Source organism: Centrocercus urophasianus, unplaced genomic scaffold (assembly GCF_019232065.1).
Source record: "Centrocercus urophasianus isolate 14NV4802_14NV808 unplaced genomic scaffold, USGS_Curo_1.0 seq_16, whole genome shotgun sequence".
NCBI classification, from domain to species: domain Eukaryota; kingdom Metazoa; phylum Chordata; class Aves; order Galliformes; family Phasianidae; genus Centrocercus; species Centrocercus urophasianus.
Genome location: NW_024884711.1, coordinates 9,439,024 through 9,457,143, shown reverse-complemented (window position 1 = coordinate 9,457,143; position 18,120 = coordinate 9,439,024). Strand labels below are relative to the sequence as shown.

At 40.8% G+C, this 18,120-nt stretch overlaps 1 protein-coding gene across 6 annotated transcripts in view; it reads left to right on the top strand.

Moving 5' to 3' along the window:
• The window catches only part of RBMS3 (RNA binding motif single stranded interacting protein 3), a 493,774-nt gene that overhangs the window by 228,973 nt on the left and 246,681 nt on the right, over positions 1-18,120 (top strand). For all 6 annotated transcript variants that reach the window (XM_042817114.1, XM_042817117.1, XM_042817116.1 and 3 more), the window contains exon 4: positions 5,903-5,994. In XM_042817114.1, coding sequence (XP_042673048.1) covers positions 5,903-5,994 — 92 coding nt within the window. The remainder of the gene's footprint in view (positions 1-5,902; positions 5,995-18,120) is intronic.

Below are 18,120 nucleotides of genomic sequence, written 5' to 3'. Positions count from 1 at the left end.
TGCACACTTCTTCAATCCAGTTTGTATATACCAACTCCTCCATCTCCTGACTGTGCATCATCCATCCTTTCCCTTTATTTCTGTGTGAGCACGTTGCTGTAAAATGCAGAGTTCTACTTGACTTGAATCCAGGTGATTGAAAGCAGTACCTGGCCAGGAGTCAGATGTGACACTGGGCCTTGTGGCAGGGTAAAGCAGTGTTTCCCAATCCCAGATTATCCTCTGTCCTTCATCACAGCTTCTTCTTTCCCATACTTTGCCAGAGGCATCAGATCTCCAGCTCCGCTGCATGCCTAGGCTCCACACCTTGCTCCTGGGAAAGCACACATCTCCTGGCCTTCACTGTTGTTTTCATTTTTATTTTCCTTTATTTTTACTCATGTCACTGCATGCTGGGGCTCCCATGTGTGAAGGACTTGTGCCCACTGGGGGAGCACACCATCATCTGTGCTACTGCTGTACACTCTGCCCTAATTGTGGGGACAGCAAGTGGCAGGTAGCCCCTTAAATTATTTGGTGTTACCCTTGAGTACCCAATCAGTCAGGGCAATTCAGAGTTTGATGTCTTAGAGCTACACACACCTGCAATTACTTAAATCCACAAAACTGCACCCACAGGTATTTGCAGGCACAAAAAATGTTGGCATAAAATTAGAGGCCATTTCCTAAAACCTGTGCCTAAATTCTGATGATATAGTATATGAGGGGTTGTTATTTTGAAATGGATTTGCGGAAAGCAATTGAAAATCTCCAGGCATCCCATCTGTGTTTAAAGTAACAACAATAACAAAACTTTAAATTAGCATAGGAGATTTAAGACATTTCAGGAAAACATTGATTAAATCTGCCAATGAAATGAATGTGTTTGGCGAGTGACCTAATTAGTGTATACTTGGTTCTTTTTCACTGCACTGCTTACCACTAATTGCTGTTCTGCTGGTCTTCTCCTGACAAGTAAGAAAAAACAAGGATGAGGGATTTGTTGAGGAAATAGTGACATTCAGTTTTAATTCATTTGAACCTGCTGCCAAGCTTAATTATGGAGCTGCAGAATGGAGAGCAGGAGGCCCCCAGCCGCTGGGGTTGTAGGAGACTGAGACATTTAGCGTCTGCTGGGGTATTCAGGTAGCACTTACTGCAGCAAGCTATAAACTTGTGCTTGCTGATGCTTAGCTGTTTTTTTTCCCCCACAGGTACAAAATCACTGCTTTTATTCCTGAAATTTAATTATTTAGCTATAATGGCATCAAGCCAAAACAAAATTACAGGCATTTTATTTCTTGTAGGAAAGGTCGAACAATTAATCTAGATAGTCTTGTCTTGTTTTCTGGTGTGTGGGTTGTCGGGTTTTTTTTTGTGTATTCACATTTACAAACTAGTTGTACATGTCACGCCACAAAAGAATTGGGGATCTCAACTCTTTAAAAGGGTGAATAACAGCAAGACAAGGGGAAATGGTTTGAAGTTGAGGGAGGGAAGTTTTGGGTTGGATATCTTTACTATGAGAGTGGTAAGGTGCTGGAACAAGCTGCCCAGAGAGCTTGTGGATGCCCCGTCCCTGAAGGTGTTCAAGGCCAGCTTGGATGGGGCCCTGGGTAACCTGCTCTAGTATTAAATGGGGAGGTTGGTGGCCCAGCCTGTGGCAGGGGAGTTGGATCTTGATGATCCTTGAAGTCCCCTCCAAACCAAGCCATTCTGTGATTCTGTGTGTGTGATCCCAGAATCAATGTACCCAAACTCACCTGCACTGTAAGTGCTCTTGATCTAAGGGACTTGCATTGGTAATTAGTTCAATTTCTAACTCTCCCAGTAGCAAGTGATAACGTAGCTCTCCCTATTTGTGCCTTGTGATCTTAAAGGAAAAGGGCAGGATGCCTCATAAGGAAAGAGGAAATAGTTTTGGTTTAGGTTTCCTGTGGTGGAGATTGATTCTTGCGAGCAATCTGGAGGTCGTGGCATAGAAGCTGCATGTGCTTTACATGATGTTCTGCACAAGAACTGGAAAAGATAGTCCATAGATGAGAATATTCATGAGGCAGTGATCAAAATAATAAGAGGAAAAAAAAACGCACAACAACAACCAGAAACAAAACACAAAGCCAGGCACTGGAATTTGAAGATAGGAGAGAGTGGGGCTGGTAGGTTCTGCATTTATTTTTCAGACAAGGAGAAGCAGTGCAGACATTTTCTTACAGCAACAGCATCCAATTGGCAGACCCCAGTCTAAATCTGTCCCAAAGGACATTTCCAGCCCGCGTGCTGTCTTGTCCCAGGAGAGCCAAGGAACGGCTGGCTGAGCAGGAAGCCCAGCGTGAGTGGCCAGAGCTGGCTCTGCACCTGCCAGGGCAGCCAGCACAGCCTGGCCAGGGGCCAGGGTACATCCTAGCCTGGCCCAAAGGGCAGGGCTCTTGCATCTTGGGTGCTCATCTTTGCTATGGGGAGATCAGGAGGAAATGTCACAGCACCCACCCTTAGCTGCTGTCTAAACTCAACCAACCCTGAAAGTCGTATTAAAAATAAACATACATAAATACATATATATATATTTACATATTTTTGTTTGTTTGTGTATATGTATATATATAAATGTAAATATATATATAACCTGTGCTACTTCCTCACTGCCCAAAACAACCACCACAACAAAATAAAAATGAAGTAAGATTCTAAACAAATGAAAAACTCAAGTACAGATCATCAGCATAGCCTATAGACATCTATAGGGAAGAACATAAACTGTGCAGAAAGGCAACATGCTTGTTTTTCTGTTCCATAGCACTACAAAGTTCTTGTAAGGATACTTGAATGCTGAAGCAGCCTGGGAACTTGGCTTCCCCTGCAGCAGATTGATGTGCTTTGGAGTACTTTGCAGCCATGGAGTGATTTTGTCCTGATGTTCTGTGTGTGGTGGAGAGATGTGTCAGGAGCAGGGAGGGCCAGAAAGATGCTTGGAATGGAAATTAAGCTTGTGGGAAGGAGAAAGAGCAGCTTTGCAGTGATGCAAGTAGCATTAATGCCAGAATGCATAATGGCCAGCTGAAGATGCAAGATTTTTGTCTTGGGACTGTCGTTGGATCTATGACATGGATATCTTAGCCACTTGTGCCTATTGAATAAATGTTTAGGAGAGATCCACTGCTTTAAACATTATGGACTGATGTTAATCTTCAATAATCCATTGCTAGATGTGCCTGATCCCTACAGTACAACACCAGAACACTCTTCAATAATCCAGTTTATATTTACAAGCAATAATAACTTAGATGAGAATACTTACTGTGCTGCCTAGAAATTTATATTAAAAAATCATTTCCCTGCTATTACTGCATACATGAATAGTGTGCTGTGCACTGATGATAAAAGTCAAATTCCGATGCTGTTATCTGTTTTTAAGGGAAGTGTTAGCTTATTTTTGCACTGTCACCTCCAAGTTTTCTGGAATGAACTCAGTGAGAAATAAAAAGAAATTTTATGTCCTGAGAAGAGCACTTTGCTACCCTAAAAAAATCATTTGCGCTGTGTTTGATCCAAGCCACCCCATAACTTCCCAATGCGTTTCAGGTTTCCCATTTGGCAGCTCTGGCTTCTTGACAGGATCTCTACTTCAGCAATATTGCAATTGCCTCTGATCTGCTGCCCTCCCATAGGGCAGAGGCACTAAGGAAGCCAGAGAGATCTCTTGCTCTCCTGTAGCAGAGGTTTTTTGCTTCAAAACAGCATCAGTTTCTCTGTAGCTCTGCAGCTTGAAGAACAAGGCAGAGCAACCTGCCATGGAGAACAGGCTGGTTTCCAGGTGGTATGCTTTGTAGCTTTAAAAAAGGGAAAATTAAATGGGAGAAATTGAATAGATAAAGCAACCTTCTCCCGATTGACCAAACTCCGGTGTGCTTGTTATGACAGAGCTTATTAGGTATGCCGTCCAATACACAGTTGTTCAGACTTTCCCTCAATTTGTAGTAATGCCCTACCAAAAGCAAACAAACAAAAAATAACAAAAACAAAACAAAAACAACACACCGAAGTACTCCAAAAAGAACAACAGAAAAACAGATTGAGGAGAAAGGTTCAGATCTGACTTTGATATCGAAGTAGTGCTTTTCAGCATCTTCATAGGCTTTGTCAGCATTTTCTTTAACAATCTTGGTGCTTTTTTTTTTTCTAATTTCTTTTTCATTTTCTTTCGCAAATAAGATTTAAGCCAACAACAACAAAAATCCATACACACAAAATTATCTCATCATTGGTAATGCATACATACCAAAGAAGTAGAGAGAGATGTTTATAACCTGGGGCAAGGTGATCGCAAGCACACATTCTCATGCACAGATGTGGCACACAGAGGAAGGCAATGAGGCCTCACATGAGGAGGAAGAAAGGCTGGCAAGAGAAAAATGGATGCAGCAGGAAAGCATATCTGTGGTTGCCTCCTGTATTATATGTGTTGACGTAGTAAATGGAGATGTCTGCAAAGGAGCTGTGATACTATAAATATGCTTGTGCTAATATTATTAAAGCTTTCAGGCAGTTCAGCTTCAAGCATACGGCTTCCAGGGGAGAGGTGGAGTCCAAACACGGCTTGGCTGAGCAGCATGTGCCTACCTGTATCTCAATTGCTTAGTGGGATGTAGGCTCAGGTTTTCAAAGGGTTCCCTGGATGGATTGTGAAATCCATGCAGCTGCTTGGTGAGATTTTTAAGTCTTCCAAAGTCTGCTGAAAGCTTTATGTGCAAGACTTAAGTGCCGTTAAGTGCTTAGAAGTTGTTAAAAATTCATTTTGTGTCCTCTTTGCCCATCTTTGTGTCGCTAGGTAAACAAAAATACTTCAGGGCTGATGTCCAGTAGGAGAGTAACAGCAGTAGTCCTTCTGCTTGAGCATGCCAGTCTTCATTGTGGAGGAAAAAAATGGGGAGGGATACAGTGAAGGAAGAAAAGGAGATAGGAGTGGTTAATAAGCTGAACTTCAAATACTGACATAGTAAAGCCACTTAAAAGCAGATGACCATTCCTTACCAATTGCAGACAACCACTTCTTGTCAATCTGTCAGATGCACCTTCTCTAAGTTAATGCTAAACAAATGCCCTGAAGCAGCTCCTGGTGGGGCCAGGTGACGAGTTGAAAGGAATGGAGTATGAGCAGGCTGTGGTTATCCTACTATCTTCTGCAGCTATCTGGTGGATGCTGGCCCAGCACAGGTTCAAAGGTTTCCTGAGTGCTCCCACCTGCTGGAGGTCTGCTGTGGGCTCCCTGCCCCACACACCAGGCTCCAGCTGGTTTTAGAGACCTAAGACCCTCGTACAGAGCTTCATCCTTGCCTGGTTAAAGGAACAGGGAAGGAGGGCTGTTTTTTCATGATCTAAAGCACTGCAAGCTGTAGATTTTTATAGCAGTTTTCTATAAGGGCACATTGTCTGCAGAGACCATTTCTATGTAAACTTGTATTGCAAAATGGATGCAGGCAGCAACATGAAGTGGGGACAGCTGCCCAGAATGCAGATGGTGGTTGCTCACCTGGGCAGGTGGCAAGGACTGTGCCTCTTCTTATGGAAGGAATAGGGCAAGAACCCACCGCACCAGAGCTCTGACAGGGAAAGTGTCCCACTTTCCTATCAGGACAGGCAAAGGGCTGCTGTTTGTCCCCTCTCCTGCACACCTTGCTTCCCTTTGAAGCCTCAAGTCATTGCATTTCTTTAGATCTCATTAGGTCAGGAAAGGACTAATTAGTTCTAAAGAAGGCAGGAAGAAAGCCAAGAGAAATAGAGGAGTGATGGCTGCTGGTAGTGGAAGTGCTACCAGAAAACCATGACAGTGCAAGAGAAGGAAAGGTCTTCCTTAAGCAATTAAATCTTGATCTATGTGCAGCTCATGGCTAATGATAATATGTATTTATTGTTTATTTTTTAGGTTACGGTTTTGTAGATTTTGACAGCCCAGCAGCAGCACAGAAAGCAGTAGCATCTCTCAAAGCAAATGGCGTGCAAGCGCAGATGGCAAAGGTAAGAGCAACTGTGTAATTACTAGTTTAATTGAGCTGTGTGTCATTTCTGAGCTGTGAGATTTCCAAGAGTTTGTTTTATTCCTGTTCTTTGTAGGCTTTTGGATTGCGTATTTCATTGTTTCATCCTTTGGTTTGCCTTGTTTGCCCTGTGATCTGTGTTCTCCAAGGGCCATGTCTTATGTGAGAGGTTCTACTCTGATTCCCAATTTCCAGCTGCCTTGGAGTAGAGCTATTAGGTCCAGAGCACTGCAGTGGCAGAGAGCTGGCAATGCCTTATCCTGGCTCACTGGGAAGGAATTATGTAGTTGTCTCCATTGGGCTCCTTTGCCTTGGAATGTACAGGTCTATAAAGGAGAGAAGTCTCAGTTTGGCTTTTCCTGTACCTTTATTTTAAGAGTATAAATAGAATTGTACAAGATTTTCTGAAAGAATATTTGCTAGAGATTGCCTGAAGGGCATTGGCATGTGTTGTTAGGAGAGGGTGCAGGAGCCATGCTTTGCATCTTGCAGCAAGCATCCAGCAAGGTGAAATACTCTGGTTCTGGAAACATCCTTTGTTCACAAGCAAGGGGCTGCGGGGTTACGGGAAATGATTATCATGTGCTCCAGCTGCTGCCTTTCCAAAGGCGTAATCATGTGTCTTTGGGCTCTAGAGTGTGTCGGCTGATGAAAATAGGCTCAGCTTTGTACTTTCGAAATGCCTTGTCTTAGAGTCACTGCAAGCTCTAAGTATTGCCTGAGTTTGTCTGTGTAGAAATGACACCAGCCTAGGGTCTTGAACAGTGAAAACAAATGGGTAACATGAAAACAGAGACAAATCAACTAATAAATAATCACAACACATGAACATTTCAATTTAAAGGAGTACTGATGATTTAAGCCTTTACTTTTCAACAATATCATACTAAAAACATCTTTATCTTAAAAAAAAAAAAAAAAAAAAACCACCTTTGTGGTAAAGGGGGTTCTTTTACCCTATATGGAACTACGCACACAATGCCTTAAAATAACTGGGTATGATCCATGTATTTCTGTTTAACAGAGCCCCAGAACACAAGCTAAGCTGCTTTATAGAATCATAGAATAATTAAGGTTGGAAAAGACCTCCAAGGTCATCTAGTCCAACTGTCTACCTACCACCAATACTGCCCTACACTAAACCATGTCCCTTAGTTCTGCATCTATGTGTTTCTTGAACACCTCCAAGGGTGGTGACCTGTCCACCTCCCTGGGCAGCTCATCCCAATGCCTCACCATTACTTCGGAGAAGAATTTTTTCCTAATATCCAACCTGAACCTTCCCTGGCACAGCTTGAGGCTATTCCCTGTAGTTGTATCACTGTTACTCAGGAGAAGAGGCTGACCCCCACTCACCACAACCACTTTTCAGGGAGTAGTAAAGAGCAATAATGTTTTCCCTGAGCCTCCTCTTCTCCAGACTGAAGATGTCTGGAGAAGACTGAACAAGTCTGGAGAAGTTCCCTCAGATGTTCCTCATAAAACTTGTGCTCCAGACCCTTCATAGCTTCACTGCCCATCTCTGGACATGTTCCAGGGCATCAATGTCTTTTTATAGTAAAGTGCGCATAACAGAACACAGTATCTGTGGTGCGGCCTCACCAGAGCTGAGTACAGGAGAACAATCACCTCCTTGGTGCTGATAGCTTCACTATTTCTGATACAAGCCACGATGCCACTGGCCTTTTTGGCCACCAAGGCACACTGCTGGCTCATGTTCAGCTAAGTGTCAACCAGCACTCCCAGGTTCTTTTCCTCAGCACAGCCTTGAGCCTGTAGTGATGCATGGAGTTGTTGTGACCAAGGTGCAGGACTGGCATTTGGTCTTGTTGAACTTCATCCCATTGGCCTCAGCCCAGCTATCCATTCTGTCCAGATCCCTCTGCAGGGCCTTTCTACCCCAAGGCAGATTGACACTTCCTCCCAACTTGGTATCTTTTACAACCTTACCGAGAGTATACTCATTCCCCCCAGTTCAGGCCATCAATAAATATATTAAGCAGGTCAGGCCATAATACCAACCCCAGCAGAGCACTGAGTGGTTGCCAGCTGGATTTAACCCCTTTCACTGCCATTCTTTGGGCCTGGCCCTCCAGCATGTTCTCTACCCAGCAAAGATTATACCTGTCCAAGCCATGGGCTGCTAGCTTCTCTAGGAGAATGCTATAGGTGACGGTGTCAATGGCTTTGTTGAAATCCAGGTAGACTATATCAATAGCCTTTCCTTCTTCCACCAGATAGGTTACCTGGTCATAGGAGGAGATGAGGTTGGTCAGGCAGGACCTGCCTGTCATGAACCCATACTAGCTGGACCTATCCCCCAGTTGTCCTGCACATGCTATGTGACCTCACTCAAGATCATCTGTTCCTTCTTACCTGACACTGAGGTCAGGCTGACAGGCCTGTAGTTGTCCCAATACTTCTTTCAACTCTTCTGGTAGATGGGAGTCCCACTGGGAAGCCTCACATCCCCTGAAACTTCTCTGATTGACCAGGAACACAGACAGATGGTGGAAAGTGGCTTGGGATTCACCTCCAGCAGCTCCCTCTGCACCCTCAGGTAGATCTCATTTGGCCCCATAGACTTTTGACAGTCCGGATGAAGTAGAAGGTCTCTAACTGTCTCCACCTGAATCATGGGGATTTTATTCTCCTCCCCAGTCCAGACTTCCAGGTCAAAAGGTGGTTTATTAGCTTTTAGCTTTTATTGACAGGTGGTGATAAAAAGGATAAAATGGATCCAAATTGGATAAAAGATGGCAAGATGAAGAATGTGAACATCTACTAAGGATTCTGCTATCTTTTTTCCTCAGATATACTGAATCTCCTTGTTGAAATATAGACAATTTGATGAGTTAGTCAAGCTGTGAAAAAGAAGCCAAAGACAGGAAATATGTTTTATGCTTCTGGTTGATCTCAAGTAGTTGTTTCTGAGGAGGACTGAAATTATAACTACAGAAATATGTAAAGTTGTGGGTTTAAAATTAGAGATGTTCAGTGTAAGATTAAAAGATAAACTTATATTCAATATTCTTAGGTGTCAACAACATTAGGACATATCTGTTGTGATTCAGAACAGTGAGCACTTGCATATGTGAAAGTACTGAAACCTAAATGTGACTTACAATGCTATTTTGGAATGCCGGTGTTTTGGGAGCTAACCTCTGAGTCTGATGCTTTCAGAGTGGGAAGGCCTGTACAAGCCACTGAGGTTTGTTTTCTGGGGGTTCTGTGACTGGAGCCATTTGTGATTTCGAGGAGGCTGGCACGTATACTTCTTGTTTGCATAAGGATGACTGTATTTTTAATATTTAGCCATGGTGCCTGGAATCTGAGATAGGTCCTTTGTAGTGTGTTTGATAATTCAGGATAAATATACAACTGACTTTTCTTATCTCTGAAAAAATCTGGAACTTTTTAGAAAAACGGATTCATGGAAACTGAGACAGCTTTACACAAAGTACCTCACATTGCTGAGAAGTCAGGAGCCTGGGAAAGCAAGTCTATCTGGAGAAAGAAGTTAGCTTTTGCAGGTGTTGGAAGCCAAGTTGTGTAACAGGACTAAAAGACACCGCTACCTGCCAGTGTCTGAATTAACAGTGGATGCTCAATGAGCTCTGAAAAAAAAAAAAAAAAAAAAGAGGTGGAAGAAGAATTTCTGGAAATTTATCCAGAGCAGTTTTGTTCTGACAACTGCTTAAATTAGTAGTAAGTGGTGGCAGTCTCATGAAAAAGGACTTAAGTGTGAAGAAATTACACAAAATGTTTGCATGCTATTCCTTTGCAAAACAGTCAAAGTTCTTTATTTTCTCTTCTACATTCCAAAACAGGGGAACTGCCAGGGAAAAGACAGAAATCTATGCTCAGTGAATGTCAAAAATCTTAGTTCAGACATGAATGCTTTTGAATGAAGGTGAACAAGGTGTTGGCCAGCTTTTCCTTGCACTGGCCTTCTCCAGTAGCGAGGAAAAGTATACTGAAATGTCGGCGTATTCTGTGATGTTTTCCTGGAGAGAGATCTTGCTCGGAAAGAGAAGTTCTTTCTCAGTTTTAACACGATATAGTTTTTCTCATAGAAATCCAGAATCTTATTTAAAAAACAAAAAGCAGAACTGAACCCCCACCCATGCTGGCTAACAGAAGTATCTTGTGGATACTTGAGTAAAATATGCTCATTTTATTGATGTTTAAATACAGCCACCTCCCTCATTTTTATAGCATTTGGACATCCTTTTGGCTGATTTTGTTTCAGTGCTGCCTCTGGAAGAAGGTTAAACTCTGGTGGATTGATGCTCCAAGTCCCATCTCTGTTGGAAAACTTGTCCCGTCAAGGCTAATACTTGCTGTAACCCTATGCAGGGAAAAACACCATTAAACGTGTTTGAATCTCTCATTTTGTTCTCTTGGATGCTGTTCAGCCTGGTGCAAAGCAGACAGGAAAGGATTCAGTAGAAGAACAGCAGTGCTATGCTTGCAGGGGTGAGCAGAAGCCTGTGGATGGCTGCCCATCCAGTGGGATGGGGACAATCCTAGCCTCCCACCATCAGATCTAGGCTCTCTTAAACATATGCACTCTCTTTTCCTCTTTGGTTTTCTCTCACATAAGCACCCAATGCGGATTTTGACTACTTCCACTCTTACATTCAGTGACTTTCCTCTAAGTTGTCCATCATTAGCAAAATTCCTTACACTTTGATTTATTGGAAAAAAAAAATAATAATAGTATGGAGCTGCTGACTGATAACATTACTTCATACATGTTTTTGGTCATCTTTGGAATCAGTTCAAACATGCAAATTCATTGTGTGTGAATGTACTTGCCTGGGCTAATAGTGTCCTGGTGATTTTTTTGGCTTTTATTTTCATGCCAAAAATGTTGCAATTGATATGCAACTAGGTAGTCCTGTAGGAATAGTAGATTTATTTCTCTCTTTGCATTTGGAACCACAAAAACACAACACTGAAAAGATGATGCTTGTGTGCATGATCTATGCATCATTTTCATTTTTTCTGTGTGCTTATTTCAGGCATTTTCTTGAAAAATGTTACAGACGGAACATGGAAAATTAATTAGGAGAATCTTAGTAGCACGTGAGTTGGCTTATACTAGTAGAGTATGAAAAACATATTAATGAAATCTATATGCACATCTATTTTTGGCATTTGCAACTGTCCTGAAGAGCCCTGTACGGTATATTTGTAGTGAGACTTCTAAATCTGCTTTGTTGGTAAGCTTTTAAGTCTGAATTTGCCTACTGACTCAAGAGAAGCTAGTTCCCTAAATAACTTTGAGGATCTGAACTTCTGTCAGTGCTGAAACTGGCGTACAGTGCTATCGTAAGGATTGGGGATCTCACTACCATCTTTTATTTGCAGTTCTGGTCTGTTGTAAAGGCCATGGAAGGCTGGAAGTTCCAGCAAAGACAGTTTCTTGAAAAGAGCATGTAATGGCTTCTAGTATAATGGCTACTTAGCAGCTGATTATCAAGAAAGTTTTTTTAATCATGTTATTATGATAATTGTCTTCTCTGGGTTTGCTTTTTATATTTAATAATTCCTTTAGACGTCCTCATTACCTGTGTCAGGAATGTGAACACTGAGGAAATATTTAATCAGTGTTGGTAGTTGTCTAAATCCAAGAAACATTTATTGGCTACTCTGATGCAATAATTGCTGTACAGAGTATATGCCACACAGCTTAGATTGGACAAGGCTGTATCAATAGACTCTGATTGGTTTTGTTCTTTGAGAGAAATACAGAAAATAATTTTGCTTCTTGTGTGATATTTTTCTCATCTCTCCATCATGCAGAAGCTTAAACACAGGGAGCAATCACAATTGAGTTGAAATGTGAAAGGGAAACTTTTCCCACAGAACAGAGCCAAGTATAAAAGCTTGTGAAAGGAGCAGAGAGTGGCTGCTCTAGAGTTAAATAGACAGTTTGTCTCCAAGGAAAAGGAAATCCCACAGAAGAATCTGGCACAACCAAGTGTGTCTGTGAGGAGTGCTCCGCTGTGAATGCTCCTTGCTGTCTTGCTAAAGCGTTTACTGTCTCACCCTGTACTTGTGCACAGTGTGTGTCCAATGCTGAGCTGAATCAATAACAAGCCTGGGTTAAATTACAATGAAAAATTATAGCTGGGAACACGTGAAAGGTGGTTAAGTTCAGATTTGTAAATTAGAGATGCCAGTGCCTCTCTTTTGTTTCCTTTCTTTAAGCAAGTCAGTCACACCAACAGATCTCTTTCTAAGCAAAACCACATGCCCAGCAAAGCTGTACCATCCTTATCCTCTCACCTGTTTATCTGTGGTTGTTTTGCATGAGCTGCCTTTCACTCTTCTAAAGGGAGCAATAGCTTTCTTGCTGGAGTTGCCTCCTAGGTACAGTTTTTATCAATGCAGAATATTCTTTCATTCTGTAAGAATAGTGGTTAAGGAAGACAAAGGCGTTGTAGAGATGCTAAATTATTTGTTTGTTGTAGGTTTTATAGATTTTGTTTTGTTTTATTTTAATGAAAATGTGGTTTTCCAAACCCAGATATTTTTTTGTGAGATGGAACATTGAATTCGGGAATGAATGTGCTATAGCAAGGTGCTAACTTCAAGTTCTAGAAAATCTGAAGCAGCAGATGATTTGGTCTTTTGAGTTTTCTAACAGTTACGGCTAAAGCAGTGAGCAGTTTTGTAAATAACATCAAATGTGATGGATTGAGATAACGGTGGAGATGGGAAGACTTCATAATCTTGTCCAGCCTAAAAAATGTCATGCTCCTATCTGAGAACTTTCTGGTAGCTTATAATACTGTTCCTGTTTTTAGATATTCACTAGCAAACATGGAGTGCATTAGCTGGAGCCATTCTTGAAAAAAGAATATCAAGTAATCCTGAGGATATTAAAATCCAAGTGCCCTTTCCCACACACGTGTGTATTTCTCCTGAAATGATGTAGGTCATCGTGAAGAGGATATTCATAGGCAATGCTTGTACCACATCTGCCAAATTTATACACAAAAATTTCTTCGGAGGTTTTCAGAAGTGCTTAACTTAGCATAATTCTACTCTCCTGGAAGTGAATGGGACTCTGCCGTTGATTAATGGAAAGGAATTAGGTCAGCGCTATGTTCCTTTGTTCCTAAAGATCTTAGCTCAGCACCTTTCTTAACCACTTAAGTTAGCTTAGACAAATTTTATGGCACATATAATCATGTTTCTTCTCTACCTATCACCTCAAATAGACCTTGCCATGGCATTTTACTTCCCTATTCAAGTGCTGCTTTAGTTTCTAGATTGACTTAATTTTTTTCATACTGTAACTTCATCTATGATTAAAACATTCCTATGCCTTTGAAAGTTGCAATGTAAATAATCAGCAAATATATCCATCTCCATGCTCCTAATGCCCTGCACCACAGAACAGATGCTGGTAAGTGAAAGACATAGCCAGCATTTAGGCTGAAGAACACTGGAATTACTGGGTTCTTTTCGGGTTATGAACTTCAGCCAAACAAGAATTGGCCTTTTTTCATAAACACACATTGTTCTTGACTTTCCTCTGACTTGGAACAGATTTGAATTGGTAATAATACTGCTGAAATCCACAGAGCTTTGGCAGTTATAGCTAGAAAGAAGAATGGGGCTCCCTATCTTTAGCACTCACATAGCTATACATCTTGGAAGCTCTTACACACTCTTTGCAAAACCTTTATGTTTACAGAACAGGAAATCTGAGTCTTACAAATGAGTTAAACACTGGAGTCAGATTAATTCGTTTTTCCCTCCATACTCAGGAAACTCCGAACGCCCCGTGGAGGAGTTATCTGACCACAACTATGCAGCCTGGGAATCTACAGCTCAGGCTGAGAAACTATGTTCTAAATTCAGTAGGCACGTCTTTACTCACCAGGAAAAAGCCAGTCCACACCAAAACGATCAAAAAACTGTGGTTTTAGAAAATATTCCTGTGGTAGAAAATGTACGTAGCCTTTCTTTTAGTGACATATCGTTTAATTACATTCTTCTGTAACTCAGCATGAGGACGATGCTTTTGTAAGTTGAGAAACAAAACATCATTGTATGTTTTGCATACAGTGATGCATACAATTTTGCATGCTTCCTCAGAAAGGAGATGATTCACGTGACCTAGAATGGGAGGATACATGCGTGCATTTTGGGGTATCACTTAGTTGGGCTGAGACAATAAAGCAATGCAATTTCTGTTCAAATTAAGCCACTGGATTATTTTTGTTTGATTTGGAAAACAGGTGTGCAAACTTCAGTAGCATTTCTTTGTGAGTGCTATATGACTGTTCATCAGTCTGGAAATACACAGGTGTGTTTTCTTCCTGTTAACTCAAATCTACTACTAATGCACACAGATATTCCTGGAGCACATATGCACCCTCCTCTGAATATCTAAATGTTACAGTATCAGTGAATACTCTGCTTGTTTTTTCCTTATTAATTAATGCCTCTTATTCAATTGTCATGTCTGAGTGACTGGGCTGTAATCTGAGTAAATTTAGGTTTATATGCAATTTTCTTCACTAACGAATGATAATTTTTACCACTGGGAAAAAAAAACCCTCTATTTTTCTATATATAAAATTATCAGATTTAGCTCTTCTTGTGATACATGCAACAGAATCATGATGACGGATAATTTCATTTTTTCAGTCCTTGGTCTTTCCTTTTATTTATTTATGCTCAGAAAAGGAAGTAATGACAAAATGAAGGCCCAAATTCTATTTGCAGTCACATTAGTCTGACTTTGGAGTCATTGCCATAAATATATGTGATGAAGAATGTAAAACATAGGTCATATTGGGTCAGAACAATGGTCTATCTAACATCAGATTCACTTTCTGAATAGCACGTGAGAGCACTTGCCAACAGAGGAGTAAAAGGAGCAGGCAAGTATTTGAGAATACTTACCCAGAATGCCCTTTGAGCATCCAGAAATTTGTGGTTTAGAGTTTCCTGAGCTTGTATTTAATAACCCATCAGTCTTCCCTGCTTCCAAATGAAGATTTTCTCCCCTTTTTCTTGATTTAAAATGTTGGCAGCACAGCATGAAGAAATTCTTCAGTATAACTGTGCGTTCTTCAAAGAGCGTCTCCTTTGCTTAACTTAAACCTGCAATACTGATTTCATTGATTGCCTGTTAATTCTTGTGTTGAAAGAGACAGAAGGCTCTTGTTCCCTGTGAATCTTTTTTTGTGCCACTTAGGATTTTATAGCACATGATCATAGCTTCCCTTAATCCTTGTTCTTTTTGTACTTTTATGAAAGATGCACCAGCATGTGCATGTGCATGCGTAAATAAGGATGCAGTACTTACAGCAGAGGTCCAGTTGCTAAGTAATGAACATGAAGCACGGTTTAAAGTGTGTTTTGTAATGTCAGAGCATAGCTGATAGATACAGGGCTTAGAGGGTCATTCCATATTGGAAGGCTGGCCATACTGTTAATGCTGCACATTGCTTCAGCCTGGGAAATGAGCACAGATGCCTTCACATCTAAGAGGAGGAAAGGAGTGCAGCAGAATCACACTGTGTAGATGAATCTGTACTTAAGAAGTGTGTATTAATGCTTTTCTGCTTTCTCTAGTGCTCAGAGAGGAAGATGACCTTTTGTATGTTGAGAGGCAGAGCCGTGATCCAAAACGGTAGATATGTGGAAGATCCTAGGTACCCTAATTGCTCATTTCTCTAGCTGACTAGACTGGAGTGCTTGTTTGCATCCCAAGGGAGCCTAAACAAGATTATATCCTGAGGACCTCTGGGATATTTACCAAAGCCACTCCTTCCACTGCAGGTTATTTCATAACATAGCAGTCTCGTAAACTGTGGAAAGCAGTGAAAAATTTAATGACAGCAGCTGTTCTGTAAATGCACTTTTAGTTGGAAACACTGGACCTCCCACTGGTAAATACAGCATTAGAACATTGGGATTTTTTAATAGCATTTGATAGGATGCAAATTTTTCCGCATGTTAAAATGGATAAATCTGTGCTTATTATGAGTGACAGAAAGTTGCAGGGTGTATGTCCAATAACTGACACTTTTTAGTCAACCTCAGGCTTGATAATTTTATCAAGACGCTTCCCAAAAAAAGAGAAATACTGAAGAAATGGAGTATGGGTTGTTTCATTTCTAAAGTCAGAAAATATGGGAGTTGAGCTAGATAAGGCCTGGTGCTAGAAAACTCAAGTTTGAATTCCTCAGAACAAGTGGGTGCATATTCTAGGACCTGTCATTGAGATCTGTGCCTCAGACATAATTTTTGCATGCACTTAAATCATTTATAGTTCTTAAATGATGCTGGTGATAGGCAAAGAAGATGCCTTGAAGAAAGGCTTCCATATCTTCAAAGGCATCTTTGCTATCCCACTCAATTAATACACATTGCTGTTTCAGTGTGATATCACAATTTTGTCCCTCTGTATATAGATACATGTTTTTTTTTTAATATATGCAAGCACTGTTGATACATACTAAAGTAACTGTATTTGTATAACTATATGCACATAGTTATGGATGATGATTTCAAAATATTCCAGTGGAATTTCTGTAATGCACTGCAATTCTCTTGAGTAGCAAAAAGTATTAGAATGGTATTTTTATGGTAAGTATCGGTGGTGTCTGACTATATAATAGTAATTCTTCTGAGCACTGGAAATAAAATGCTGTGTGCTTTTTAGGAATGTGCTGCAGAAATAGGAAGGAAATTGGTGGTAAATTAAATGTTGCTCACATTCAGGCAATATTTTTTTTACCTGTCAGCAAAAACTGGTGAAAACCAAAACAACAACAAAATTGGAAAGTCTGAGATGAGATTTAGTGATTTGTCTGCTTTAACTGTGCTTATGGCTTGAAGGAGTGCTACACAGCACCAGGTTTTTCAGATATCTCTGTAACTTATTTGCATAAAATATTATGATCCCACCATTTACCTAAATAGTTTCGTAATTACTTACTCCAATGATAACCTATTGTAGAAAACCAGGACTATTGTTTATATAGCATTGTTCAATTATAGCAATGCAGCCTAAAGCAGCATGCGGAAGGAGGGGTCTTCACAGTGTCTTAACTTCCAAAATAACTTTTCCTGTGTTTAAAAACTGTTCACCAGTGATAAGTCACCTCTAATAGCAGCATGCCTGAATTCACGTCAGACCTCATTCTTACTGTTCTGCACGTTTTTCACATGGTAAAGTCATAATTTGAGTAAAGGCATTAGAGCAGATCCAAACCAGTTCAAGTTCTTTCTGATGGGGTCACGAGGATCTCACTGCATTGCCCTCTCTCCTGTGGCTGCTGAGCCTGCAGTAGTGAAAATATTTCTTTTTCAGAATAAAAATGTCATGGGCTGAAATACCTAATGGCTCTCTTTTGTGTGATCAGTTTTCTAATTCTTCTTGAACTTAGGTTTTCTATGTTGAAAAGGAGTGTTGGATGCTGACTCTGCTTTGCTTTGCTTGAAGTTCAAATAAATGGTTTCATTTCACATGATTGCATTATTGCGTGCCATTCACATCTCTCGAGTATATAAGTAATGTACAGATTGGCTTGCAGGAGTACACTGAAGAGGCCAGGCATCTTACCATCAGTCAGCAATTAGGTTAGTTTCCAGGGCACCTCTCTGCACTCATGTAAGCCTCTGCTGTACTGGCTCTTTGATCGCAAGGCATCTGGGCAGCATGATGCACACTCCTCTAAAGGATGCTATCTGACACAGTAACAACTGTACCACTTTCTTCCCAGGAGACATCTAGTATCTTATCCCTTACAATGGATTTTACTGGAGGTTTTTCATTCCTTTGATCAAGAATCCTTTGAATTTGTGGTAGCTCAGACCTGAAATGCTTTATACTGTGATGACAGCCTCTCACAAAACATCATGCCCATGTTGCCTGGTCTTAACAGTCCGTAGATCTCATCAAGTATAGAGTGATACCTGTATATACTATTTATTGCCCATTTGCTGATATTTCTTTGATAACTATCAAGATTTTTACGTAATAGTTTGGAAAGTTTTTATAACAATCTTTGCCTTTACAGATGTCTTTACTCCTATATCGTCCTCCATTGTTCCCATGTTAGTGCAG